General features: G+C 32.8%; 1 protein-coding gene and 1 pseudogene across 1 annotated transcript; both read right to left on the bottom strand.

Annotated features, from left to right (window-relative positions):
• Positions 1 to 10,670: 10,670 nt before the first annotated feature.
• On the bottom strand, positions 10,671 to 12,621 carry LOC139870620 (limonoid 7-O-acetyltransferse-like; annotated as a pseudogene).
• Positions 12,622 to 13,248: 627 nt separating this feature from the next.
• Positions 13,249 to 16,723, bottom strand: LOC139873442 (origin of replication complex subunit 6). Its single transcript, XM_071861368.1, has 10 exons — positions 16,604 to 16,723; positions 16,438 to 16,488; positions 16,022 to 16,122; positions 15,826 to 15,906; positions 15,494 to 15,605; positions 15,323 to 15,385; positions 15,155 to 15,242; positions 14,938 to 15,008; positions 13,915 to 14,011; positions 13,249 to 13,399 (listed from the first exon to the last, which is right to left on the bottom strand). The coding sequence occupies exons 1-10, from the start codon at positions 16,721 to 16,723 to the stop codon at positions 13,326 to 13,328; spliced, it is 858 nt and encodes a 285-aa protein (XP_071717469.1). The 3' UTR covers positions 13,249 to 13,325.
• Between the last annotated feature and the right edge of the window lie 11,181 nt (positions 16,724 to 27,904).

Here is a 27,904-nt window from a genome sequence, read left to right as displayed (position 1 = left end):
ATATAACCGTCTTTAAACCTCATCCTCTATCTCCTATCTTTGCTGAATGTAAACAGAAAAAAAATAATTTTGCAGCAACAATAAGGGTTGATGATTTAAGAAGATGATCGTGAGTGGTGGGTGTTTACAGAAGTGAACAGAAGCTGCAGTAGATCGATTGAGGATGGTGATAGTTAAGAATCGTAGAGAGAGATGGTGAGCTTGAAGGTGATGGTGGTAACCGGTTGTTCGAATAGCAGAAGCAAGGGAGAAATAGTAGCTACACGATGGTCGTCTTGATGATTCGATGATGGTTAATTGTTATGGCTCACAAAAATTAAAAAGTGACGAGAGGTGGTAGTGGTTTACGGATAACAGAATTAAATGGGTTTCGGTTCATCAACAAAAGTAACAGACTGTAGCATCAGTTATGATCTTCGTGGTCATCATCATAATCATCATCATCTTCATAAAATTACTTCGATATCATAATCATTTTCACGGATCATCATATCACGTATCGTTATCATTATCTTATAATCATCATTTAGTTCATCAACTACTTCTAACAGTCTTGTTTCTCAAGTGAAGTAAAATGAGCCTATTACTATATGAATTGTTTAAGTTATATACCTATCTCATTATTGTATTACTCCACATTTACTCATGTTTCCCACTAGTGAAAAGTAGGCAAGTGGGATATTATTTATATGGTGAATGTTGGTCAAAAAGAAAAGCACTCACCAAAAGTTATATCCTAGCTCAAGGTTCGGTTTATTTGATTCTAGTATGTACAAGATAGTTGCAGCAACATTTTGTCCATGGTGTTTTCTAGTAACGGTTTTGAGTAAACAGAAGTGAGCTGCAGCAGTGACCAGTAGTAATACATGATATCATGGTGGCTCTTTTCGTGTGGAGATGGTGTGGGTCTGGTTTGGATCAGGGAAACAAATAGCATGAAATTTACGTGGTGGTGATGGTTAATTATAGGTTTGTGGTTCATGCAGGAAAACAGGAAGAAGTAGTACATAAATGTATGGTGATCAATGGTGACGTACGTATATATATCATCATGTATATATAGAAGGGGATGATGGTTGATGGGTTGTTTTTGTGATTGTGGGTGTTGATTCAACGAAGAAGAAAAGAAAAGAAAGAAAATAAGGATGATGTTGGTGGTTATTGATAGTAGTTGTGGTGGTGATCAACGAAACATGTGAAGGATGTGTGTGATTAATAGTTGAAGTGGTGGTTTCATTCTATGTTAGACATATGTGCACGTATGTATATAAAGATAGATGTTTGAGTAGTAGGTTCAAAATAATCAAATGGAGTAACTAATGATTGATGATCAATGAATATCAAAAGCCAAAAACAGTTTAAAGTTGTTAAAGTTGATGTGAATTGGGACCATAATTGATATTGATGTTGGGTAATTGAATCCCTTTTCTAATAATAACCGATCGACTTACAGAAAAAAATAAAAAAATAAAAAATGATTGATAATATCCTATGATTGGGGAATGAATCGGAAAAGAAAATAATAAATTGAAAGGGATTGACATGCCTTTATATTTCATTTATATTAATAATTAATTAATATATTAATAATAATAATAATAATAATAATAATAATAATAATAATATTGTTATTATTATTAATGATAAGAAAAATACTTATAATATTAACAAGTACAAAAATAATAATAATAATAGTATTATTGATAAAGATACTAATGATAAGAAGAAAAAATATGGTGAAACTAATAATATGATAATATAAATATTAATAATTAAAGTAGTAATAATATTACTATAATAACTATATTTTAACTTGTTTAATATCCATTGAAATGGAAATTGAGTGTTACTGTTGTTTACTAAATAGAGTCGAAATCACAAAATATATATATTTAACATACTTTATTTATATAGATATATTTTTAAATAATAATTATCATAATGTCATATTTTTTTTATTTTTTTTATATAATTAATTTTAACAACAACAACATATAATATTTAATATTATATTTCCAATTATATATATATATATATATATATATATATATATATATATATACACACACACACACACACGCCTATCTATTTACAATTAATTGCTCGTGAATCGTCGAAAGCAGTCGAAGGTCAATTGAATTCATGTAAACTGTTCCACAAATTTTGAGACTCAATTAAATAAACTTTGCTTATCATGTCAGAACTAATATAAAGATTAAGTTTAAATTTGGTCAGAAATTTTCGGGTCGTCACAGAAACCAAACTCATATTCGCACCAATTGGTAGACCCAAGTAAGTAAATGGGAACTCACCTCTAGTACAACCAAACTCGTGTACATATGAGTCAAGAGTGTCATTCGGAACCCCAATACCGAAGAGATGTGACTTAACTACGTTAATCTTCAATCCCGAATATCGGTAAAACTCATTAAGGACAAGAATAGTATTAGCTAGGTCATCCCTATTCCATTCGGATAAAATAATCGCGTCATCCGCGTAGAATAAATGAGAAACAATGATACCCGAATTACCTGCTTTTATCCCACTGATTGCACCTGACTCCACCTTATTTGTAATGCATAAGTGTAATCCTTCCATAATAATAAGAAACAAAAAAGGACTCAGGGGATCACCTTGTCTCAAACCTCAGTTTAATTTAAATTCGCCAGTAGGACTTCCGTTAACGAGAAAGACGTACGAGCATTCGATAGGCACATTCGAATCCACGCCCTCCATTTTTCCCCGAAATCGAGAATCATTAACATATATTCGAGGAACTCCCAGCTAACTGAATCGTACGCTTTCTCGAAGTCCACTTTAAAAAGCATAAGCTTTTTCTTTTTCTTTTTACACCACCCCATCAACTCACTCACAATCATCGGACCATCTGGAATTTGTCTACCTTTGATGAAGGCGGACTGAACATTGCTAATAACCTTATCAATGACCAAAGCAAGCCGATTAGCCAAAATTTTCGTGATGATTTTGTATTGCACTCCAATCAGAGATATCGGACGATAGTCCTTAATAGTTGTCGGGTTCTTGACTTTTGGAATAAGCGTAATAAAAGCTGAAACTGACCCTTTGGCATTCTATTCAATCTGAAAGCATTAACAATCGAACTCACAAGGTCATCTTTCAACAGATTCCAATTCCTCTTCACAAAGAGAAACGTAAAATCGTCCGGATCCGGTGATTTGTCACCGCCACACTCCCACACTGCATTTTGAATTTCCTTTTCCGTTACCTCCCCTTGTAAAGCCTCATTGTCCAAATCTGATAAAGTAACATGAGGGACCAAATTTGCTTGATGCCCACAATTGACATCTTTCGCAAATTTTATAGAAAAAAAACTCTTTAAATGCATTCTTAATCACCAACGGATCCGTTACCCACACCCCGTTCAAGGAAAGACCTTTGATCATTTCTCTTATGTTTTAACAAACCATGAAAAAATTTTGAATTCTCATCCCCTTCAATGCTCCATTTCACTTTCGATTTTTGAATCACGTCACTTTCCTCTTGTTTATCGAGTTCATGTATTTCATTAAGTAAAACTTTCCTCTCCTCTAGATCCTCAAGTGAGGCACCAGATTGATCTATTTTTAGTTCAATATCAACCACCTTTGCATGAATCAAAGCCGATCTAGACTTTGCCATGGTTCTCTGATTAGCTACCCAAGGTTTTATACTACCTTTTAACAACTTTAATTTATCGTTGAAATCTTGTTTCCCAATATACTCCTTACTTGAGATCGTCCCCTTCACGACCTCTTCAAAACCTGCCATAGAAAACCAAGAGTGAAAGAACTTGAAAGGGATCGGTCCAAATTCCAATTTAGAATTATGAAACATAATCGGGAAGTGAACCGAGTATTGGCGTGACAAAGCTACAAGATTCAAATCCGAGAACACATCCAGTACACTCGGAGACAACATTACTCTATCGATACGACTCATTTTTGTAGCCGCTTTGTTCATCCAAGTGAATTTGCGGCCACCCAATGGTACATCTTTCAAACCTGCACTATTTAAAACGAGTTAAAATAAGTCGCCTCCATCTTTCAAACCATCTTTCAAACCTCCTCTCTGTTTAGAGTCGATCTGAATCGTTCCTCTTCGTTACAAACTTCGTTAAAGTCACCGAATAGCACATATTCTCCGTCATGTGTAGTAATGAAACTTAAAATATGGTCCCATAACCTCCTTTTATCTCGAGCATTCTGAGGACCGTAAATATTCATCATATAGAAAACATGGCCGAAGTTCACCCACTTGCCCTTCACAATAACAAAATTATCACAGCACCATAAGTTATCTTTCACAAAAAATTGGGATCCCAAATTGAAATAATACCCCCCGACCTACCACGAGATAAGCTACAAGCATAATCAAACGCGTTGTTACCCCACATCGATTTAATCCGAAAGAGCTCAAGTCTCTCCATTTTAGACTCCTGAACACCTAAAAATGAATATTATGAGCGTAACACATCTCCTTTATCCACACCTTTTTTTTTTCGTTTTTTACTCCCTCGAATATTAATCGATAAAAGCTTCATTTATGAAACATTAAGACCCCCACCGATTGAGCCAGATTAGAGAATAGCTCTTATGCCTTCGATTCCTCTATTCCTGCCTTTAAAGTTGTCTGCAAAAACATCTCATATTCATTATTATTGCTATCACCATTCCTTTTTTGTTAGTCTGTGGATAGGAGTTAGCTCCTGAATTAATTTTGGATTAAAGAAAACTCTCTTCCTCGACCTTTTCATCACTGGTCTTCACTCCATCATTGCTTTCCTGTCCCCACTGACCATTCACTTCCTTAATATTTTGTACCCCTTCATTTGACTTATCTTTTTTAAAATTATTAGAAAATTCTGTCTCTTCTATAGACGATTCGTACGCATCATCAGGAATCGTAGAAGAGTTATCCTCTGACTTATCATCCTCATCTTCCAACTTAATGGACCATGTTCCCACCTCATGAACGAACACCTCATATTCAACACCATTTACACCAACTCTTATACCTTCGTTAATAAAACTCTTGTGATTTGTAGCTATGCATACTCTCCCCAAACACATAACGTTATTACTATCTTTATCAAAAAATACAAATCTTCTGAATAACCCTGCAACCTTCTTAAATGAACTCGATTTTCATGCGCATAACGGCATGCCAGAAATCTCCACCCAAGTTATAGACGTTCATCTATTACAAACTTTTTTGCAATGGGCCTTATGATCGAGAATAAGCTTCTCATCGTATTATTCAACTTAAATGCAATACAAGCATCAACCGTAGGGAACATAAACCACAACCACAATCCCCCTACATATTGAATCGTGACATTGTCAAATCCTTCTTCCTTACACACCGTTCTAATGCTAGTCATTGTTTGTACTTCTTTGAGTTTAACCAACAATGACTCCATTGGGTTAGACATTTGAACTAGATCCTGTTCAGACAAGTTCAAAGTTTTAATCGGTACCGATGAAGCCTTATTGCCATTAGCATTCCCAGATATAACATCGGCAAAAGAACCCACACCCCGTTTAAAGGAAACTGATTGAGAATCATTACCTGGTTTTGGATTCTGCTTATTACCATTGTTATGAGAAGAAGCAAGTTTGGCTTTACCCACCTTATCACCTTGCTGTTGCTCACCTTTATTTTGATACCTAGCCACCGTCGCATATAATTTCGACCCATCAATCGTAATCGTCGATAAGAGTTTAGCAAATACCTCTGCATCAGAGAACCTAACGAAACCGAATTGTTTTCCAAGTTTTGACTGTTTGAATGTCACATACGAGTCAGTGATTTGGCATAAGATTCACACGCCATCCACAATCCTTTACGATCCATTCCATCAGGCAAATTATTAGTTATAAAAAACGAAGTGGATGGTTTATTGGATTTCGAATGATTGATGAATGAATACGAAGGTTTAGAATGATAAGGGTTCGGAATTGGTCGCTTCTCCGTGTTAATACCGTTCCGGACTATGTAGCACCTTCCATCTGCATCTTTTCGATGCCCAGATCGACCCCCCATGGTCCCCGCCCAGCGTCGTCGCCGGAGAAATCACCGATCTGTGATTTTTTGAAAATCGCCTGCTTCGCCTGGAGAATAGACTGATTTTATTTTATATTGAATTTTTGGGTTTTTTTTTTTTTATTGAGTTTTCATTTATGAGAAAGATTTAGCTCGAACTCAAAGCTCAACAATTAGGTCCATACAAGGTATCCTTTGCCTTGTATGTTTAAGGCATCATTTAAAGGAAATATGTGTAGCCATTTTCATATCAAGAGAGTAGAGAGATTAAGAAAAAAAGAGAAAGCCTCATTCCCGGTTTTGGTTACACCAGCTCAGAAAAGAGATGGTCCTCGAAGATTCGACCGTTGAATATTCATCAACTTTGAACAATGTGTTCCTGACATATGAGCCAAGGTTTTCAACCGTTTAATTTTTCTAAAGATGCATGTAGCTCGAGTTTTCGCTGCTGGAACAGACTGTAGTTTTTGAGTGAGAAAATTCCTCTTTTGTCTTTAAATTGTTACATATTGGGTGAGAAAATTACTCTCATTTTGAGAGGTTTTTTCGTGTAAAAAGTCTCATGCATTTATGTAGCTTATTATTCTTTATATTGTTGATTTGGGGATTGATTTGTGGTGATTTCGATGTACCTTATTTGTTAGCATCCTCATTGTTTCGTACGGGTCGGGATAGTGTTTGTGAAACAGGGTTTATTTCTGCTTTGTAGATTGCCCGTTGTGACTTATTTCTCATCAAACTGGTATCAGAGCTTAAGGTTGTTTGGTTTGACTTGTGTGAAAAATGGAAGCTAATACACGTAAGATGATTAGTTTAATTGTTCAAATTATCATGTTTGAAAAGGCAAGATGGAGGAACTACTTTCTGTGAAGGATTACTATTTGCCTGTTCTTGCTGAGAATAAACCCAAGAGTAAGTCTGATGCTGAGTGAAAAATTTTGCATAGACAGGTATGCGGGTATATTCGCTCTGATAACAAATGTAAACTAATAATTCCTGACAAATTGCAATTAATGGAAATTTCGGATATAACGTGTATAAACAAGAGGAGAGAACCGGATAAAAGTTCTTTTTATTGTCACTGTAAATAATAGAAAAAAACCTGTATGTATTTGTGTATTATGGATACAGTATATAGAGTACAATACATATGATAGCTAAACCCTAATAGTCCAAACTCATCTATACAATTGAGTTGGACCATACTAATATTCTAATAATCCTTCACAGTTGAAGCCGAAAGAAATCACAAACACTCAAACTGAAATATAAATATATAAACGTAAATATACTAATTAGAACAAAAGATAACTAAAAAATACAAAGTTTACAAAGGTCAGGGCACGTGTGATAGCTTGTAGACATCAAGTCTTCTGAACTTTTAAAGTCTTTACTAGTTTTGTTTTTAGTGTTAGTGAATAAAGATATTAGAGATTTTTTTTTATATAAAAAGAGAATAAAATAAATAACAAAGATAGGTAGTAAATATATGAAAGATATACTAGAGATAATTTTTTTATAGAAAAAAACTAGAAATACGGAAAGAACTAGTGAAATGACCCGTGAAACTACGAGTTTGTTTAAACGAAACAGTTTATAATTACATGTTTTAGGTATTAAATGAATGTAAATACTAAAGTCATTTAATTTAATGAACCGTGGAACCAAGGATTCCGACTAAGAAAATTATCGCTGTTTTTACAAACATATTGATATACTTTATTTGGTCAGAATAATGAACTACATTTATTCTTCCACCGGCATCTTTCAATTTTCATCACAATTACTATTTTCATTGTTATAGAAGTCTACATTACAACCTTTTATTGTGACATGTATTTCGCATACATATGTAACGTAGTTAATCCCATAAAGAGAACTCATATTTAAAAATTAATAATATAATAATTATAATAATAATAATAATGTTTGCTTTAAAAATGAGTATTTTTATATTTTTAATAATAATTATTAGTAATAACAAATGTCTCTTGAATTTTTTTCGAAAATTAAAATACAATCATTATATGAAGTTGTACAATATGCTTCAAAGTTTGTACATTTATTCTTGGGATGTTTTGTAAAAGATTGTACAATTTATTTTAAAGTTTGTACATATGGTCATAAAGGTGTTTTATTATATGGTTGTATATAATGTTTCAAATATCGTACATATGATTATGATGGTGTTTTACCATAAGGTTGTACATAATGTTTCATATATTATACATATAGTCATGTGGTGTTTTATTATAAGGTTGTACATAATATTTCATATAGTATACAATTAAACCTGTTAATATTTTTATTAAATATAATTAATATTTTAATGACATAATCATGAGAGGCTTAGATTTTTCTATTTATTTTTGAATTTTTTTTAAGCTTGAATGATCATTGTTTATGATATTATAATTTTAGAGATTTATATGATACTATATATTAGGAAAGAGTATGAGATATGAAAAGAATTTGTAGATTCCGAAAGAAATATATATTTTCTATTTTCTAATGAAAACAATGAACGAAAATTGTAGAAATACAAAATAATTTGTAAAGAAAAGAGGGTTGAAATAAATATGGCTACCGGTGTGTTTGGATGAAACTAACTGGAGCTGAAGCTTGTAGCTTGAGCTGGAGCTTATTTTCTAATTCATAAGGGGTGTGTTTGGATGAAACTAGCTGGAGCTGGAGCTTATAGTTAGAGCTGGAGCTTTTGAGATAGAGCTGGAGCTGGAGCTGGAGCTTATTTTTGAAGCCGGTAGCTGAAACTTATTATTTTTTATAAGTGTTTGGTAAACTAGCTGAACCTTATTTTTCAGTTCATAAGCTCTACTTTTTTCATAAGCTACTATAAGTAGCTTATTTTTTAAGAGCTTTTAAAATTAATAAGCTCTACTTTTAATGTCAACCAAACAAAGCTTATGACTTGTAGCTTATTAAAATCATAAGCTTAAGCTCCTATAAGCTCCCATAAGCTCTCATAAGTTCGTTAACCAAACATACTCAAGATCTATTTTTTTTTTTCATAAGCTACTGTAAGTAGCTTATTTTTTAAGAAATTATGATTTTCATAAGCTCTACTTTTTTTGTCTACCAAACGAAGCTTATGACTTGAAGCTTATTAAAATCATAAGCTCAAGCTCCTATAAACTCACATAAACTCCAACAAGCTGCTGTGACAATCACACCTTACATAGCAAATTAATGAATGATTGAGAATTTGAGAAGATCAAACTTGAGCAATATACCACATGTTTTTGTGAAATAGGAGAATCCAATGGAATAGACTTAACAAACGCACCAAAGGGTTAGTAGAGAGCCATAAGATGACTTTTTTTTTAGAAAATAGAGAAAAGATTGACGGCATGAATGAATGTTACTTCTATAATATAGTGATCTTCAATATGAGAATTATGAGACAAGCAAGGTAATAAAATTTTAATTTGTGGACGGAGAATGTAAAAGAAAAGAGAGTAAGAAAGGTAAGGTGACAGACCAACTTTTTTAATAGTGGTGGAGGCTAAAAAAGAATATAAAAATAGAAACCAAGGCTTTGATACCACCGTATGGATAAACGAAAACCTAGTAGCTATTGTGTATTATGGAAGTATTATAGTGCACAGTACATATGATATTTAAACCTTAATAGTCCAAGTCCATCCATATAATTGGCTTGGATTGTACCAATATTCTAATAGTCACAATGTTAAAACCCCAAGGGGTTACCTAGCGCTTGAATGTTTACAAATCTCTAAAAAGGTCCAAATTCAATCCTTATTTACTACACTTTGAGGTCTTGTCTTTAAAAAATACTAAAAAAAATAGAAATTATTGTCACAAGGTTTAAAAGATTACAATATGCAAAGTGTCTTATTTTTTTCTGGCTAAAATAACGATAACATTAAAACTAAGTCTTTTCATCAATAGATGAAAAGACGAAGAAAGTTACAAAAGAAGCAAAACACTGCAAGACTCGGAAGCAGTAAACGAACCCTAACACAAAACAAGAATCAAAAGCTAACTAAGACCGAATCTATAACAATCGATTCCCAAAACTAGTGTGAAGCACAAACAAACACAAACGCTACACTAATAAACTCAAGTATCCAACAACGACAAAAGACACAAAAACAAACAAGACAAACAAATCGAACCCACCTACTCGACCACCGCTTTACCTTTCCGTGTTCAAGACCGGTTTAACAACCACACCATCAACCTTCAATCGAACCAATTTCTTCTTCGAGCGATTTTCAATCGCATAAGATGACATCTTAGTCGAAGCACTACCTATCCTAATACCCGACACGGAAGGAGGTAACCACGCTTCTTTCTCAATCTCCTCAAAACAACCACACTTTCCATTCTCTTCTACACCGTCGCCAATAGTTGCAGTACCACCACACTTATCAGAAACGGCCTTCACTCTACTAATGCTACCATTAACATTACACTCCATCCTCTTATTTAAACATTTTATTATGTTGAGGGGGGAAGAAGTGTTTCTAGGCATACACTTCCTTCGTTACATGCATTGATTAAAAGGAAATTTGTACAAGCTTACTTCAAAAGTGTATAATTACAATTAACACAATTTTCTAAACCTAGCATGCAGTAACTATAGTCCCAACGTAAACGAGAGGCGTTATATCAATGATCGAGATCTAAATAGGGCTAGGATCGACTGAAGCAAATGTTAAAAGCTCTTGATTACACATAACAGCATCCATCACTTTTTGTTCAAGTGTCACCCAAACCTCAATTCCATCATCTACACACGAATCCATCATTATAATCCTGTTCTTAAAAACAGGAATCTCATTATTCAAATCACTATCACATAACCAAACAGGCTTCCCCCAACCAAAATCAATTTCTTTTGTTCCAGAGTTACATAAACTTGTTGTCCAATAATGTTCAGTTGTATCATAATTATTAAAACTTCCCTCTCTTATATTTTCAACTAACTTAACACTCCCACTTTCTCCTTTTAATACCTCAATTGATTCACTATTAACATCCGTGATCGTTTTCTTTATGTAATCCGCCATATTCGCTACTTCTAGATCACTTGCATTAGGATCGAACCTTGTGGCCGTATCCAAAAGACAATTCCCGACCGAATATTCAGATAATGGTGGTGAACATCGTGGTCGAATGTTGATTGGAATGTGTAAAAAAGTTGGTAATTTTGATTGTTTTTCGTAGGTTATGCATTTCCAAAATAAAGCTAGTACGGCGACAGTTCTACTAATTCGTTGGTTTTTAGATGCTTTCGCTTTGAGCTTTTGTAACGAAATGGGATCAAAAACAAATCTTTTAGTTGAACATTTCCCATGGATATAAGCAGATGGGGAAATAGCTAAATGCCATAATGGAAGATAAGGCGAATATGATAACTTGTCGTTTTGTGGGAACATTGATGATATAACAAAGTAATTAGGATGAATTTTTTTATCATCTTGTCGTGCAATCGAAGCCCAAGCTTTCAAGAATGTCATGAAGCTAATTCCATCTACGAAACGGTGATTATGTTGAATAGTAATAGCAACACCACCACAATTAAAGAAGTTAACTTGCACTACTGAAATATATGAAGTTAACAATTGTTGATGTGGAAGGACGGGTATTAATCGTTGCAAGAATTTATAATTTGGATTTTTAAGTATAGTTTTAAGATATTGATGAACTCTAGTTTCGATGAAATACACACCATCATCGTTACAATCAACATGAAATTCACTAGCAACTTTTCCAGCAAACGGATAGAATTGAGTTAATGTTTGTGATAACGATTGTTTCAAAAGGTTTGATCGGGTTTTTATAATCTCCTCGACGTTATAGTTATTGTTATGATTAAGGTAGAAGAAGATAAGGGGGTGGTGGTTTGTGGTTTGGACTTGATCGAAAATGGAGAGTTTGAGATGTCTAAGGTTTTGAGGCGTTGGAGATAATGGTTTAATATGTTCTCTCGAAATAACTTCCATTTTAACGGTATCCGATTTATCACCTTTATCTTCATTATAACTACATAAATTAAGAAACAAGACAAGCAAAGAATTAGAGGATACGAAACATACGTATATTTGATTATAGATATTTACTGTTTATGACGAGGATGGACATGAGTACTTTACTCGTATTTTCTTGCGAGGTCTCATGTTCAAATCTCACTAATCAGGGGTTGGCGGTTACAAAATAACCACTTAGTCCGTGGACTTCTGACTTTCTGAGTCAAACACCCCCTACCTCGAATAGTATGAACGCGTAAAACTATATACATTTAACAGTTTTAATACTCCTTATTTTATAGTAAAAAAAATGTTACTTTCCCATCTTCTAAAAGAAGTGGCAGTATTATTTGTTAAGAAACAAATGTGCTTATGTATGTTCATACCATATGATACTAGGTTGACCATCATGCAATTGTGAGGCCATACCGGAAGTTGTGGTCGGGCTGCCGGAGAAAGCTTGAACACCATTAAGATGTTTGCAGTAAGTTGCCGGCAGGCGTAAGGCAGACGAGTAAAAAGTGGCGATTATGAAACGTCTCATGGTATATGCATGTGGTGTTTCTTGGGTGTTTAATTGTTAAAAACAGGGGCTTGTGTTTTTATAGACCTTCTAATCTTATTTCTTATTCTAGTGTTAAGTTAAGATATCAATATTGTGTTAAGAATATAAATAAGATTGGTAACCAGCGATAACTTTGCTTACAAAAGAATTGGAAGTTTATTTTAATCACAAAATAAACAGTACATTGACGATTACCTAATTACAATTGAAGAGTTTATTCTTCTTTGGTTGATCATCCACTTTAATGTTCCCTTTTCATAAAACTAAAAACATGTTAATTTCGATCAATGTGCCTAACAAGTTTGGTACCTATGGCCATCTTTAAAAAAAGTTGTTTGTGCACGACTCTTTCAAAAGGTCTCTTAGTTACTTTAAAATTCCATTATATCATATGTTTGAGTTACATACGGAAAAGTTTTAAAAAAAAAAATGACATTAGGAAGAAAGATTGATGACATAAACAAATGAATTTTCTTTAATATATATCCAGAAGACGATAATCACCTATTTGTGTGACAAAAATAACTCTGTAAACAAAAACATAGATGCTGTACATGAACTTGTTGGATGCATACCCAGAAAACTTTGGTCATAATCCATTAATTATGTAACAAAAGCAAAATTAAATGGCTTCATTAGCCAAAATGATGTTTATGAAATCTAGAAGCAACATGAGCATAAACTTACACTCCTACTTCAGTTCCTGCACCTCTCTTGAAAAAGTTGAGTTGTGCTTGCTTGGTTTTTTTAACAGCGACTACAAAATAAAACAAATAAAGAGGATAAGCCAAAAGTTCAAGTTTGTTGGTGTCTTGGTGATAAATCTTTACTGATACAAAGTGGGAAAATGGGCAAGTTCGTAACAAGTCAAAATGGGCAAATTCGCAGAGGGTCAAAAGGGCAAGTTCGTAACGAGTCAAAAATGGGTCAGAGCGTGTTCACCTACAAACTCTTTATCGCTCCATACTAATCGTGTTTCCACAAATTCCTTGTACAGGCTTACCATGGAATAAAGTAAATGTACGTAAAAATATAATTACATGAAACATCATGACCATAATAATCTATATTTTAACATCAGATTTATGAGTGGTTGTAACTAGTATGCTTTTTAATTCATTTGATGTACTCCCCTTATAACTCTATTTTAAAGTTTTTACCCATTTGACTAGTTGCTAGCAAATACTATATAACCCAAATCAGTATGTTCTCGGTTACATACGTTGAAATTGACAATTCAAGATCAAAGTGAATGGGAGTTGTTGTGGTTACCTTTTTCCTTGCTTTGCTTATTGGATTCTACTACAGTAGATTTCCATTCCTCATATTTGTGGTTTTCCTCACGCTTCCGCTTCTTGTATGCCGAAAGCTGCAACACATAACAAAAAAAATTCAGAATCACTTCGGAAACATCTGATGTTACTTAGTAGACGAAAATTCCTGATCTTAGAGACAATCTAGACTCGATCTTTAGGGGGAAAACAAAAGATCAAGCTTAATCGAATAACTCTTAGTTCTCGGGATCGAATAAAGCAAACCTAGACCTCTAAACTAGATTAGATCAATCCCTTGAAGTTGTTATTTGGCTGGTATTGGATTGGGAACGACCACATATGAGAATTACGCAGCTAGGGTTGTGTGGGATGTGTAAAGTAACAATGTAACCCTAAGCTCGTATATATACTATCTGCAGTGACACTCGGTCGACTGTCTTGTTAGTCAATCGAAGATCAACTTGCACCGACCTACACCAATCTATCGATGGTGTCTTCAGTTGATCGACTGACTCTGTTAGTCGGTCAACTGTATGGTCAATTTAACTATTGATATTAACATTCACAATAATCCTTCAATAGTCAACGTACGATATTACAAGTTTGACAATACATGACTGAAATAAACATTTAAGTATAATAGAACTAGGAATTACAAATATGCATTAACATACTTCTAATAATGTTTCTACGAGTAACAAATGAACCGACATGAATGGATATTGTAGTGCAACCAAGTTAAGAAACCATATAGTTGTAGACTAAAAACTGACCCAACAAAATTTATTTTTATGAGTATACATTTGGTGAATGGTGAGTATCAATCCAACAAATATTAAATAAAAAACAGTTTCTGAAATATATAAATGTTTCAGACATTTCACAAAATATCTGTATCGTATCTACGACATGTGATGTACGGGTGAAGATGAAGATTTTGAAAATACCGTATACAAGGTGAGTTTTGAACATGCTACATTCAAATTATAGTAAAGAAAATTAATAGGAATGAAAGTCATACATCTTTGCCTTCATCAGATGAATAACCACCCTCTTCAGGTTGCCTGTTCTCAGGGAAGGCATCCAACAAGTCTGCAAAATAAGACAGATAATTAATAATTATACAAGTATACAAAGTTCAGGTTGTTTAAATTCTATAGCTTAAGTAACACCTCAAGCACAATGTTAAAATGGCAGAAAGTGAAAAAACTAATAGTTGAAAGTAATTGAGAGTTTACCTCTGTTCCCTTTCACCAACTTTGGATCTTTCTTTTCTTTTGTCACCCCAAATACATCGTGACAAAGGTCCTTCATCGAAGTAGATACCTGCATTAGTTCAAACAACAGCAATTAGATAAAGAGCTGTCTGTGTAGTGATGTTTTGGTTCACAAGAACTGTTTCTTACACTTGAAAATTCATCTTCTGATGCACCAGCAAGTTCAATCAACTTATTCTTGTCGACCTTGAGCTGTGTTAAGAGCCAAATTGATGTCAAACAAAACAACTCATGCAATCAAACTGATACATTTATGTTCATATGCAATTTTTCAACTGTTAAGAAAACCTTTGGTTATACCTTATGTTTTTTGGCACATAAATAAAACCCTGCTGCAGTAAACACAGGCCTTGTGAAGTCAGCACTTGCTCGACGTGAAGCAGGTAACGATGCAATAAACCGCTCCCTGTATCTGTAATTGGTTAACCATTAGACAATTTAAGACCTTTACATATCACAAACTAAGATCTGAATATTATTCAATGTAAGGCGTGATCAATAGCTAATACAAAACATAAAGTTCAATTAGCTTAACAAACGAGCCACCAAATAGTCCACATGGTGTCATGTCCATTTGAAGTAAAAAGTTTCACTTAGCATGAATGTTAATCAAGAATAATTTAAGCACTTACAGTGATAAGTCTTTCTTTACAATAGGAATAAGCCTAACACATCCAAATTGAATAGCCAATTCTCTGATATCAAGTGTATTCCTAAAATCCATCAAGTAACAATTCAATATGTGTTCCAATACAACTCAATTTCACTCTTATATACACTTAATATATAAAGTAAAACAACTATATACGCAGAGATAGAGAAACATACTTGACACCAATTCCGTTCTGCATCACGTTGAAAGATCTAATGTAAGCCTTCTCAGACATTCCACTCAATCTTATCGCAATCTGTCGATCAAATAAAACTTGCTTCCTACAATAATCGGGATTATATAATCTTATTACTCTTATAATCAGATATTTTAGTTTTCTTTTTTTTTGGGACATCAGTTTGGGACTAAACCAAACACACGTTCATCTCCCGTAATTGTATAACCTGAACCCAACTACTGCCCTGGAGGAAACCCGGAATAATCCGAGAGCATGGCCGGTAAAACCCCCGCTCCCCGCTGCCCCCACACGAAGAGAAAGGCAACCTAGGTGGATACTCCAGGTCAATGAACGTTTTCTGACTAATTAATAACGAATGAAAACCTAATTTCAAAAAAATTAGGGAATCAGAACGTACATATTAGCAGCAATCTCTAAACATATGACAGCTTTACAAATCTCCCCCTAAATTCAACAAACGAACAAATTAGGGCAAAATTAGGCCAAGCAAATTGACTAACACAACAAAATTCAGCCATAATAATAGAACGATGTAATGTAATAGAAATGGATCAATTACGATTCCGGCACTGGATGAATCAAATTGAAGATCAGACATGCGACGGAGCTCGGCGGCTTTACGGACGACTTGTTTCGATTCAGATAAACCTAACTTCCTTGCAATATCCGGCAAATCCATTTCGAGTGAGGGATGTAGATACAGATAGAGATATAATATATGTACTTTCTGTATTTGTATTGTGAGTGACGGAGATTGGAAGGTGGATATTGAAGAGTAACCATGGCGGGAATATGAAAACTGGTGTGTGTTTTTAGTTTTCATTTGGCGCCACTTCTGAAATAAAACCAGAGGATGCGATTTTTCTTTATAGAATGCTTTTTTTTCTGAAAAATAATACGGAGTATTCATATTACTCCTGAATTAGCGGTCTGTAAATCTGTTTTTATTTATTTTATCCACCATTTATATGTCGGTCATATATGATTCTTTTGGAGCTAAACGGGAATTTAATTGTTAATTAATTAATATTATTACTATAGAATTGATATTAATAATAATAATAATAATAATAATAATAATAATAATAATAAGAGTAAATTATATGACACATAAAATCTATTTTTACTCTTTTATCTATAGTTCATATAAATCTCTAAAATGATAGTGTGATAATGTAATGGTAAAAATTTGTTCCAAAAATTTGTCAACGATGCAAGTTTTATCATTTTCTAGAGTGTATGTGACAAGTTTTATCCATGCTTAATATTACTCATTTACATTACGTTTCTTACGCAATATCTACCTCGTTCTACTTGGTTTTGAGCTCCATTTTGCTTTAAAAGTGAAGAAATTGGAAAAGGTCGCGTTCTAGGCATGATTGCAGTCTTGGATATGAAATTGGTGCAAAATTGACCAAAGAGTGTGAATAAGATCAAGAAAGTGCAAAGTGCTGAAATCTGACCAAGAACGACGTTCCAGACCATGGGAACGGCGTTCCAAATGCCAGAACGGCATTCCAAACAAAGGAATGACGTTCCACCTGTAGAAAAAGACGTTTCAGGTCTGAAGAACGACGTCCCAATATAAAGGAAATGAGGAAAAATGGAACAGAGCATTTAGAGACCGAATTGGGAACAACGTTCCTTATAAATGAACGGAGTTCCACTTCATGTACACCAGAACGACGATCATGTAAAAGGAACGACGTTCCTCTTCATCGGGCATCAAGAACGACGTTCCAGATAGTGGAACGGCGTTCCACATGGGTTTTCTGGGCAGAAGCTTAAATGGAGTATAAAAGGAAAAAGAATGGGTTTTTCATAATATATATCATATCATTAAGTAGTTTTGGAGGCTGAGGATAATTAGGGTTTTCATTAATTTTTTCATCAATTTCATCAAGGATTTGGGACTAGCTCAAGATATATGGCTTTGTTCTTCATCATCTTCATCTTCTACATTGTAAGACCATATTCCTGTTCCAGTTCAATGGGACGCCGCCCCAATTGGCTGGACGTTGTCCTGTCTTTTTATACTGGACGCCGTCCCACATTTTGGACGCCGTCCAAATGTGCTGACGGGTCAGCTGTCTTATTTTGTTTTAAAAAGGGGCATTTTGGTAAATTCACTTGGGTGGCAGTTTGGAGCCCTCAAAACTGATCTAGACCCCATTTGTGGATCACATTTCATCCACACAAACACTCCCATCCAATTCCAGGGAGAGAAAAAGGGTTTAGAGAGAGAGCTTGATTTGGAGAAGAAGGAGTTGGATTCCCACCAAAGCTCGGGTTTTAAAGTTGTTCATCTCGCTTCTAGCTACGTTTTGGTTGTGGTGGTAAGTTCTAACTCCGAATTTCATTGTTTGATTTGATATTCAAAGTTAGGGTTTGAGCTTAAATTATTGATAAGCCCATTTAAACTCATGAAGTGAGTTTAGTGATGCTAGTAATCGGGTTTTATAGTGTCTTTGGTAGATTTTGGGTTGGTTGATGTTTTGGTCAAGTTCAAGACTTGCAAAAATGGGTTAATCACTAGGTTTAGTGATATTGGATGTGTTGAAACATATTTGGGTGTATTTTGGTTGACTAATTGTGAAATGGGTCAAAATTAGGGTTTGGTGTCAAATTGGGTAAGATAAGCGTTAACACTTATTAGTTGGGTAAATTGGTGAATTAGGGCCATTTTCACTTATTTTAGTGATTATTGGTTAGTTTGATTGTGCTCGGAAGTGCTTTTGGGTCGAATTTACACTTATGGTGTCTTGGGCATAAGCTAGAGTGTTTAGCTTATTTGTTTGTTAATTATCTAGGTGATTCACGTTGGACGATTAGGAGCTCAAGTCGGAGTTTCCTTTCTTGTAATCGAGGTGAGTGGAATATTTATACATGTATGTATATGATTTATTTACTTGTACGCGATGTGGGCCTTAGGTGCCACATCGTGAGTATTGGGCGTTATGTCACATAATGGTGACTTATTGAGGTTATGGGTGAAGAGAGAACTACAAGTCGGTAGTTTCTCGTTAGGTGACTCACAAGTCGGTGACACCTTTTGGAGGTTCACATCTGTCACACCCCCAAATAGGGCATGGGGTATTTGTGACTAATTATATCAAATCAAAGTTGTATAAGCAAGAACGACTCTATATGATACGTTTTATTGAGTTTTGCATCGGAAGATAAATAGATTACATTGTATTTAGAGCATTAAATGTCTTTAATTGATATGATATGTAATTAAGACTCCAAGCATAGCAAGCAATCATCATCAAAGCAGCAGATATACAGCGGAAGCAATATTTAAGTACCTGAGAATAAACATGCTTTAAAAAGTCAACACGATGTTGAGTGAGTTCATAAGTTTGTCATAAATAATGATTTCAGTAATAGTAATAGATCACAAGATTTAATAAAGACGATATATCATGTATATCAAAAGTATGCCATGAGCGTATAATATCAAAACTAAACGATTTTACCCCGTAACAATACATATGTAATTGTCGAGATCATTATTATACCACCAATTGACCTTAGGTCAACAGTGCGGGACGTTACTCCCAATAGCGCTATCTATAATAATTCCGTTTGCCTCTTCAGTTTATCTAGCAATTAATGATATTACAAAGCAGGGATTTGCATGTTTCAAATGAACACAATAAAAATACTCATGTTGGTCGCATAATAGTTTGTACTTGTGTTTATCATTTATAAAAATAGTACATATATTCTCAGCCCAAAAATATAGATAAAAAGGGAGCTATGAAAACTCACGATACGATACGATAGTTTGTAGTAAACGTGCATATGCCGGCATTGAACAAATGTAGAGTTGACCTCGGATTCACGAACCTATATCAATTATATATATTAAAATGTATATTCGTAATCGAATAAGTTTATATTATTAATGATATAGTTGTTATATTTAATGATTTATAGATTTCATTAACAACTTAATATATTTATTTTATATACCTTGTATAAATAATCAATGTTTAAAATATTAATATAGTTTTGTTATATATGTTAAATATATTTTTATATAACTTGGTAAAATAATACTGATAAATGATAAGTTGTATTATCTTTGTAATAATAAAAATATCAGTAGTTATAATAATAATGATACTCATTTAAAAATGATAATAATAATAATAAGTAAAAGGTTGTAATGTCTTTATAATGAAAATAATAACAATAATTTTAATTGCAATAATCACTTTTAATAATAATAATAATAATAATAATAATAATAATAATAATAATAATAACAATAATAATAATAATAATAATAATAATAATAATAATAATAATAGTTTTTAATAAAAATGATAGGTTTAATAATAATGATAATGAAAATAATAGTTTTGATAATAATACTTATTTTAACATTAATAATAATAGTAATACTAATAATGCTTTCATAATATTACTTAATAATAGCTAAATGATAATAATATTAATCATTTTATTTATACAATAACAACAATAATAATTATTAATAATAATAATAATAATAATAATAATAATAATAATAATAATAATAATAATAATAATAATAATAATAGTTTTAAAAGAAAACTACCTCACAAAAGCTTTTCTAAAAAAATTGTCACGAACCGGGCTCGAACCCGCGACCTCTCGCAAACCCGAAACACCCCACACCACTCCACTACCGGCTGCTTTTCTGTTAAATCTAACACCCAAATTTATTTAACTCTTATTTCTATCCCTTCTTCTTCTTAACTTCAATCGAACAGTGGGCCGGCTATAGTTTAAAACAGCGAGTAAAAAATGGATTTGATTTAAGGCTCGTAATTGAAACACGAATAATTGGTTATGGGTAATTGATCAGCAGACAAGTAAAAGAAAACAGAAAAATTTAAACAGCAGCAGCAGCAGGTGCTCGATGATGAACTCGAACACTGACTTAAATTTATAGACCCTTTTTGATTAAATTTTCTTCATGAAATATGTAGAAGTTCCCTCATAGAAACTTTGTAAATCACCAATCGACCCAGAAACAACAACATGAATTCGAATTTTATGAAGAACACTTTAATTGACTTTTTATTTTTAAACTTTGACTTCGAAATTCGTAATTGATTGGAGAAATTGGAAGTTGTACTCTTGCAGATAGTTTGAATAGATAATTCCTAAGACAACTGCATTTTTAGTTTTTGCAGATTGATTCGAAATTAAACTTTCGATTTATCACAGGTAACGAACAAGAACAGGGGTCGTTTTCTAAATTTTTAAATTTCTGTTTAATTATCGAATTGCAGTAAGGAATTTATATGGTGTGATTGTATAATGGTTGTAGTATTTATATCGATCATAACTGTCTGGTAGTGTAATGGTGGTTGACAGATTGATAGATTAAGAACAAACAAATAAATAAATAAATAAAAGCAGATACAATAAAAAGGCAGATCACGATTTATATAAAAAAATTAAAAGCTGGATCACGATGATTTATAAAATTAAAAAAAGAAAAAAAATATGGAATTCAGATATATAAATCACGATTTAATAAAAAAATAAAAAGGAAGATATACCTAATTTATATTAATATTTAATATTAATAAAGTAATAATACTTTTAATAATAGAATTTATAATAATATTAATAATAATAATATTAATAATAATTATTATTATTATATTAATAATAATAATCCTAATAAATGAAGATAATAATAATAAACCTAATGATAATGATAATTGTAATAAATTTATTAATAATTAATAATAATGATAATAATAATAAAAATGATAATAATAATTATAAAAATGATAATAATAATAATAATAATAATAATAATAATAATAATAATAATAATAATAATAATAATAATAATAATAATCCCTCTTCTTATTAAAAGAAAAGCTTAATTAAGTAATAATGTTTTCAAATATTTAATCTTGACCATTCATTCTATCATAAAAATTAAATACAACCGTTAGATCGATCGTTGAAAAGATTATTACGTAATACATTTTTTAGTTTCAAACTTTAATTACAATAATAACCTCATTTTTACTTTAATTTACGATTTAAAATCAAATTTCAAATTTCAACTTTGAATTTTCAAAATTACATTTAAATAGCATGACTTTGACCATAAATTTCGGATTCCTTATCAAAAAAATTAAATTTTAAATTTAATTGATATAATTACAAAACTTCCATATTTATTTACATCTGTATTAAAATTGAAAATATGTTTAATTAGTAAAGAAAGAAACGCTTTGAAATTAAGCTTCCATCGGAGATCTTAGAATTTCGTAAAGAAGAAATGCTTCACAATTAAGCTTCAAGCATTCGATATCAGATTAAATTTAAATTTAAATTAAATCAATCAATTTAATGCCATTTTTTGGCTTATCTTATACTCCGTAAAGAAGAAACGCTTCACAATTACTGCCTTTACTATTTGTTTTGTTTCAATTGTTGTAAGATGCTTTCTTTACTACGGTCGATCTTAAATTTTGGGTTTAAATATTGCAGATAAATTTTAGCGATTCAGTTCGATCGATTGGATTTCGATCGATGTGATTTCCATTTCAATCGGCCGTGCTGGGAGAAAAAAGTTCTACATCACTTATTGTAAGTTGAATCTATATTGCACACTATTTTCAGTTTAGGGTCTTAATGTTGATTGATTTTGTTTTGAATTTTTGATGTATGTATTTCAGATGACAAAAAATGATAACATGATCGAGAACCCTTATTACATATTTGTTAATTCTTATATTTTCATTTTATTATATAAAGCGATATATTTTTTCGGTTTATTATAGGTGTGTACATTCAACAAACACTGTAGAAGTTGTGATAAATGTGTTAATAGGTTTAACCATCATTTTCGGGTAAGTTTTAAGTCTTGTGTTTTTCAAAGAGTATAAGATATCTTATACATTTTGAGTGCTACAAATGAATGTTCTGGAGGAATGTATACACTAAACACTTTTGGAAGTTTATCTGTGTAAGCTTATATTGTCACATATGTACAAGTGCAACCAAATGGGAAAACAAGCCCCATTTGACACCTAATAGTTGTGCCCTAATTAACAGTCAATAATAGTGGTATCATAATGAAGCATTCAGGCACAAATCTGTTGTTTCATATGAAGTGTAAAACAATGTAGGTTTCGACATGTTACTTCATTCACCGGTTTTATGTTACACATGTAATTTTTTTAGAAAATGTTATATGTATGTATATTGTATCTGTTCATGTGTTTGTCGGGTTGGGTAACGGGTCAGGTCAAACCAGTTCATTTTATATAATATGTTGAAGTGGCTCTGGTCAGGTTACTGACACACACACTTATTTGTCTTTTCTTTTGCAAAGTTAATAAAGAATTTTTTTTGTAGAATGATTTGAAAGACTATATGCATATTGAATTTAATTTTGGACTTCTTTTGATCCATTTCCATTTTTAGCTATTTTTAATTTATATTGCCCATCTTAACATGATAGAGGAAACCTTTAATCGAAATCTAATCATTGTTTTATGACTTTTTAAACGACTCAAAGTTGCACCTTCTAATACAGGCTAAAGCGTATGAGAACTTTTATGGGGAAGAATATAGACGAATGAGAGAGATTGAAGAAATGCTAAAAAAAACAAGGAAGAACGGGAAAATATTTGTATAGAAGTAAATGAAGCTACATAAGAACTCTGCATCACAGATGACCAAAAATCAGTTCTCGAATGTCAAATCGTAGACTTTGATCATAAGGTGAAGGAGTTGGAAGTTTGGAACACGGGTTATTCTCTTCTGTTGAGTAGTGCAGAACTTCAAAAAGGCACGAATTTTACTTTGCAGATAGAATATGATAATGCACTTAGGGTGCGTTTGATAAAACTGAATAATTTAGTGCTGAATGGTTCAGAATCTGAATGATTCAAAGCCTCTGAATCTGAATGAAAATAAGCTGTTTGATAATCATTTAGAATGAACTATATAAACTGAGTAAAATTACCTTATCAAAGTGTAACATGAATAAAATATTCAATATAGTTGTTAGTTAAGTGTTCAAGATAGGATTTGAGGAGAGAATTACAGAAAATTTAGGCTCTTAATGGTTAAGAGAGTGTTTCATCTCTGAATGGTTCAGCACTGAATTCTGAACCATTCAGCACCATATGTCATTCAGAGGTTAGAAACAAATGCACTGAATGCTGAATGGTTCAGCATTCAGCACTGAACCATTCCATTAAGAGGCAAACAAACGCACCCTTAGAATCATTGTAGATTTGAATAAGAAGCATGCAAATGAAGCCTCAAGCTCAAGTGTCCCAGTTCTACATCGAGTTTGACTTTTTAGAAGTCAAGGATGCCACTCCGAACATTAACCCATTTTCAAGATCGAGAAGCTGGTTATGGAAGTAAGTTTTATTTGGTACGTTTGGGCCAAATCCACCTACTATTAGCGATGCTTTATTAAAATTAAACAATTTTATCTGAATGGTGGCAAAAGGGAAAGCCAATGCGGGTTGTGTCCAAATGGGCAGTTTGAAGAAATATCTCAAATACCAGATTGAAGAAATTTGAACCATAGTTTTATAAGATTTTTTGGCCTGCCATTAACATCATAGTAAGATAAATGCCCATATAAAAACTCAGTTCATATTTGTGTCCATAGCACATTTATATACTCAAATACACAAATCACACTTCTTCCAAATAGCGCCTGATCGTAGGGGTTAGCAATCAATAACGAAAACAGCATACACAACAATCAAAATTAGATCATGTCGGAACCAAAAAAATATTCAATCACCAGTCAAAAAAGGAAATCGATTAAAGACATGGAACAATCATCCAACGCAAGGGACCTTAGATCAATCGAATTGATTTCAACCGATGGTAGCACACCAATCGTACCAGATGATTTGATTTTTACTTATATTTTATTTAAGGCATCGATATGTTAAACATTTTATGTATACATGGTCTACTTTGACTTCAAAAAATTATTTTATCGAATCAACTAAACATGCTTGATTTGATTATTGATTGCTTGAGAATGGTATTTTTATATTGCTTTACTCTACTACATCATTATGATCGTGTTTCATGAAATGCCCAAGTTTGATATATGATTAATTTTGTCACTGAAGTTCAATTAGGTAGTAAATAGATACTAATGATGGTGTAGTAATACATTTTAATGCCAATTTATACTCCGAATTGTTTCAGAACTAACCTACACTATTGTCGATTCAGTATTAGACTGAATTTAGTAATTGAAGTGCTTTACTATTTACGTGCTATGGCTGCAGGTAACCGTCTCAATGCATTTGTAGCCACTAAACATTTCAAGAACTCAACTTTAAAAAATCAAGGTGTTCCGTGTGCTCCAGTTCCTCGGGATATAACTAATAGTAAGTATTAGTGACTTTTGATAATGTAAATTCAACCAACACATATGGTTTAGAAAGTGTATACAACAGAGTACAAACTGACGAGCAAGGACTAGCAAGAGGGGTTTAAAAGTAGTCTTACTCGACAAGCAGGGAAAAGATAGACACAAAACAAAAAATGTAGTATACAAGGAGGTATTGTAGACTATACATGACTTGCAAAAGCTGTTGAATTTGTTAAGATTTTGTAAAAACTACCTCTCGAGTTTGTAAATATAAGTTTGTATATTAAACTTATAACTTATTATTTCAGACTATACATGACTTGCAAAAGCTGTTGAATTTGTTAAGATTTTGTAAAAACTACCTCTCGAGTTTGTAAATATAAGTTTGTATGTTTAACTTATAACTTATTATACATGTTAATAGTTCAATAATTAGTTAGTATGTACTTATAGTTACATGTAATCTACGATATAATATTATATTATATTTGAATTCATGATCAAATACTGAATATTTGTATTTATATAAATATATCTAAAACGAATTTCTACTTTTCGACTGTTCGATTATATATTTGTTTGGAACACACGTATACATGTACGTTATCTTATTGAAGATGGTCTTTTAATAAATTTTATGACCTATTCTCACGAATTCGCGGGTTTTTAGCTAGTATGATTATAATAATAGATTGTATTATTGATAAATATAATAATAATACTTACAATAATAATATTAATAACAAGGTTAATGATAATTATTAATAATAATGTTGATAATTATAACAACATTATTAACAATAAGTTGTATTGATTTATCAATAATGATATTTATATTAATCTTATCACTTTTAGTAAAAGTGGTAGTACTAATGATAATAATAATTATTAATAATAATAACATTAATAATATTGAGAGTAATAATACATGTAAATGATGATAAATAATAACAATATTAATATAACAAATTAATATTAATACATAATTATTTACAAATAATGGTTCGTGAATCGTCGGAATTAGTCGAGGTTAAATGAATTCATGAAAAGATTTTGTTTAAATTTTGTCAAAAATTTCCGGGTTGTCATAACAAGTCGGTGTCCTCGTATGTACTTGCGGGTGTTTCGCAAGTCGGTGACACCCTATAGTGCTTCACAAGTCGGTGACACTTCATAGTTCTCACGAGTCGGTGACACTAGATGGTGAATCACAAGTCGGTGATACCATAAGTCGGAGAAGTGATTCACAAGTCGGTGACACTTCTTAGTGCTCACAAGTCGGTGACACTAGGTGGTGCTTCACGAGTCGGTGACGCCACATGGCGTTCACAAATCAGTGACCCATAAGTATTAGGGGGTAGTTCACAAGTCGGTGACACCCTTTGGTGATTTACAAGTCGGTGACACCTTATGATGATTCACAAGTCGGTGATATCATACGAGTGAGACTTGACGTTATTGGTCGTCTACAAGTAGGTAGTGCCATAGCGGGGAACGGTTTGGTATGTTTGTGCATTGTATTGATTTAGTATATTATTGTGTTGAGTTATATACTAACGTTGTTGATTGTTGTGTGCGGGAATGCTAGATTGCTTATACGTTTTGTACGTGTTGTGTGTTGAGGTATGCGCGTAAGTAAACTACATATGTATATGTACAAGTATTGCATTTACTAAGCAATTAGCTTACCCTCTCGTTGTTTATATTTTTAGGTGCGAAGGCGGATTTTGGCAAGGGTATGCTCGGGATTAGATGATTTCCCTTTTTGGTTGCTTGCTCGGATTACTTTTGGATTCGGCCTAGGATTGGGTAGTTTATCCCCAAACATCATGCTAATAATTTGTTTGGAAATTAAACTCGTATGGTCGAAACTCGTATTTTTGTATGTATTTCGTAAAACGGCCGATGTGGGCCCGATGTCGTAAAACTTGTTTAATAGTGAAAACCTCTTAGTTTTACTTAGTATGAAGTGTTGTGAAAGTCGTTTCAATTAAAAGTGTCGGGAAGCGGGATTTCCGTCCGCTTGGCTTGGACTGCTGGGACAGCCCCTAAAAGTTCATTTGGACGCCGTCCCACTTAGTTGGACACCGTCCTGCCCTTCACAACTAGACGCCGTCCAGATACACTGAACCATAATGATCGTGCATATATTTTCCAAGAGGTTAATATGCATGTTCAATACGTTTAAAAGAGGTTTAAGGATCTTAGAACTTAGCTCTCCGGTACGGCTACCGTGAATAACCCTGGCTGACATGATGATGTCGACGGGGTGGCTAGGTGATTAAGTCCACCTTCGATGACGGTCGTCGATCGAAGGCCCGAATAAGGTTGTAGGAAACTGTCGAGAGTGACTAACCTGTTAACCTTTGATGAATGATGATAATGATTATGTATTGTGAGCCACGTAAATGTGATGATCCTGGAATGATAATTAGGGTTAGTATATGTAACGACCCGACTTTTTCGACTTGCTTT

Source organism: Rutidosis leptorrhynchoides, chromosome 10, assembly GCF_046630445.1.
Source record: "Rutidosis leptorrhynchoides isolate AG116_Rl617_1_P2 chromosome 10, CSIRO_AGI_Rlap_v1, whole genome shotgun sequence".
Classification (NCBI taxonomy): domain Eukaryota; kingdom Viridiplantae; phylum Streptophyta; class Magnoliopsida; order Asterales; family Asteraceae; genus Rutidosis; species Rutidosis leptorrhynchoides.
The sequence above is the reverse complement of the archived record's forward strand: the minus strand, read 5'-3'. Positions and strand labels throughout refer to the sequence as shown.

What these genes read in the sequence shown, in the direction of transcription:
- LOC139873442 (XM_071861368.1), bottom strand. Translation starts at nt 16,723, where the DNA reads ATGGATTTGCCGGATATTGCAAGGAAGTTAGGTTTATCTGAATCGAAA. An exon ending in ATTCATCCAGTGCCGGAATC is followed by an intron (nt 16,489 to 16,603) that starts GTAATTGATCCA and finishes TGTTGAATTTAG; the next exon opens with GGGGAGATTTGTAAAGCTGT. An exon ending in GTAAAGAAAGACTTATCACT is followed by an intron (nt 15,606 to 15,825) that starts GTAAGTGCTTAA and finishes AACCAATTACAG; the next exon opens with ATACAGGGAGCGGTTTATTG.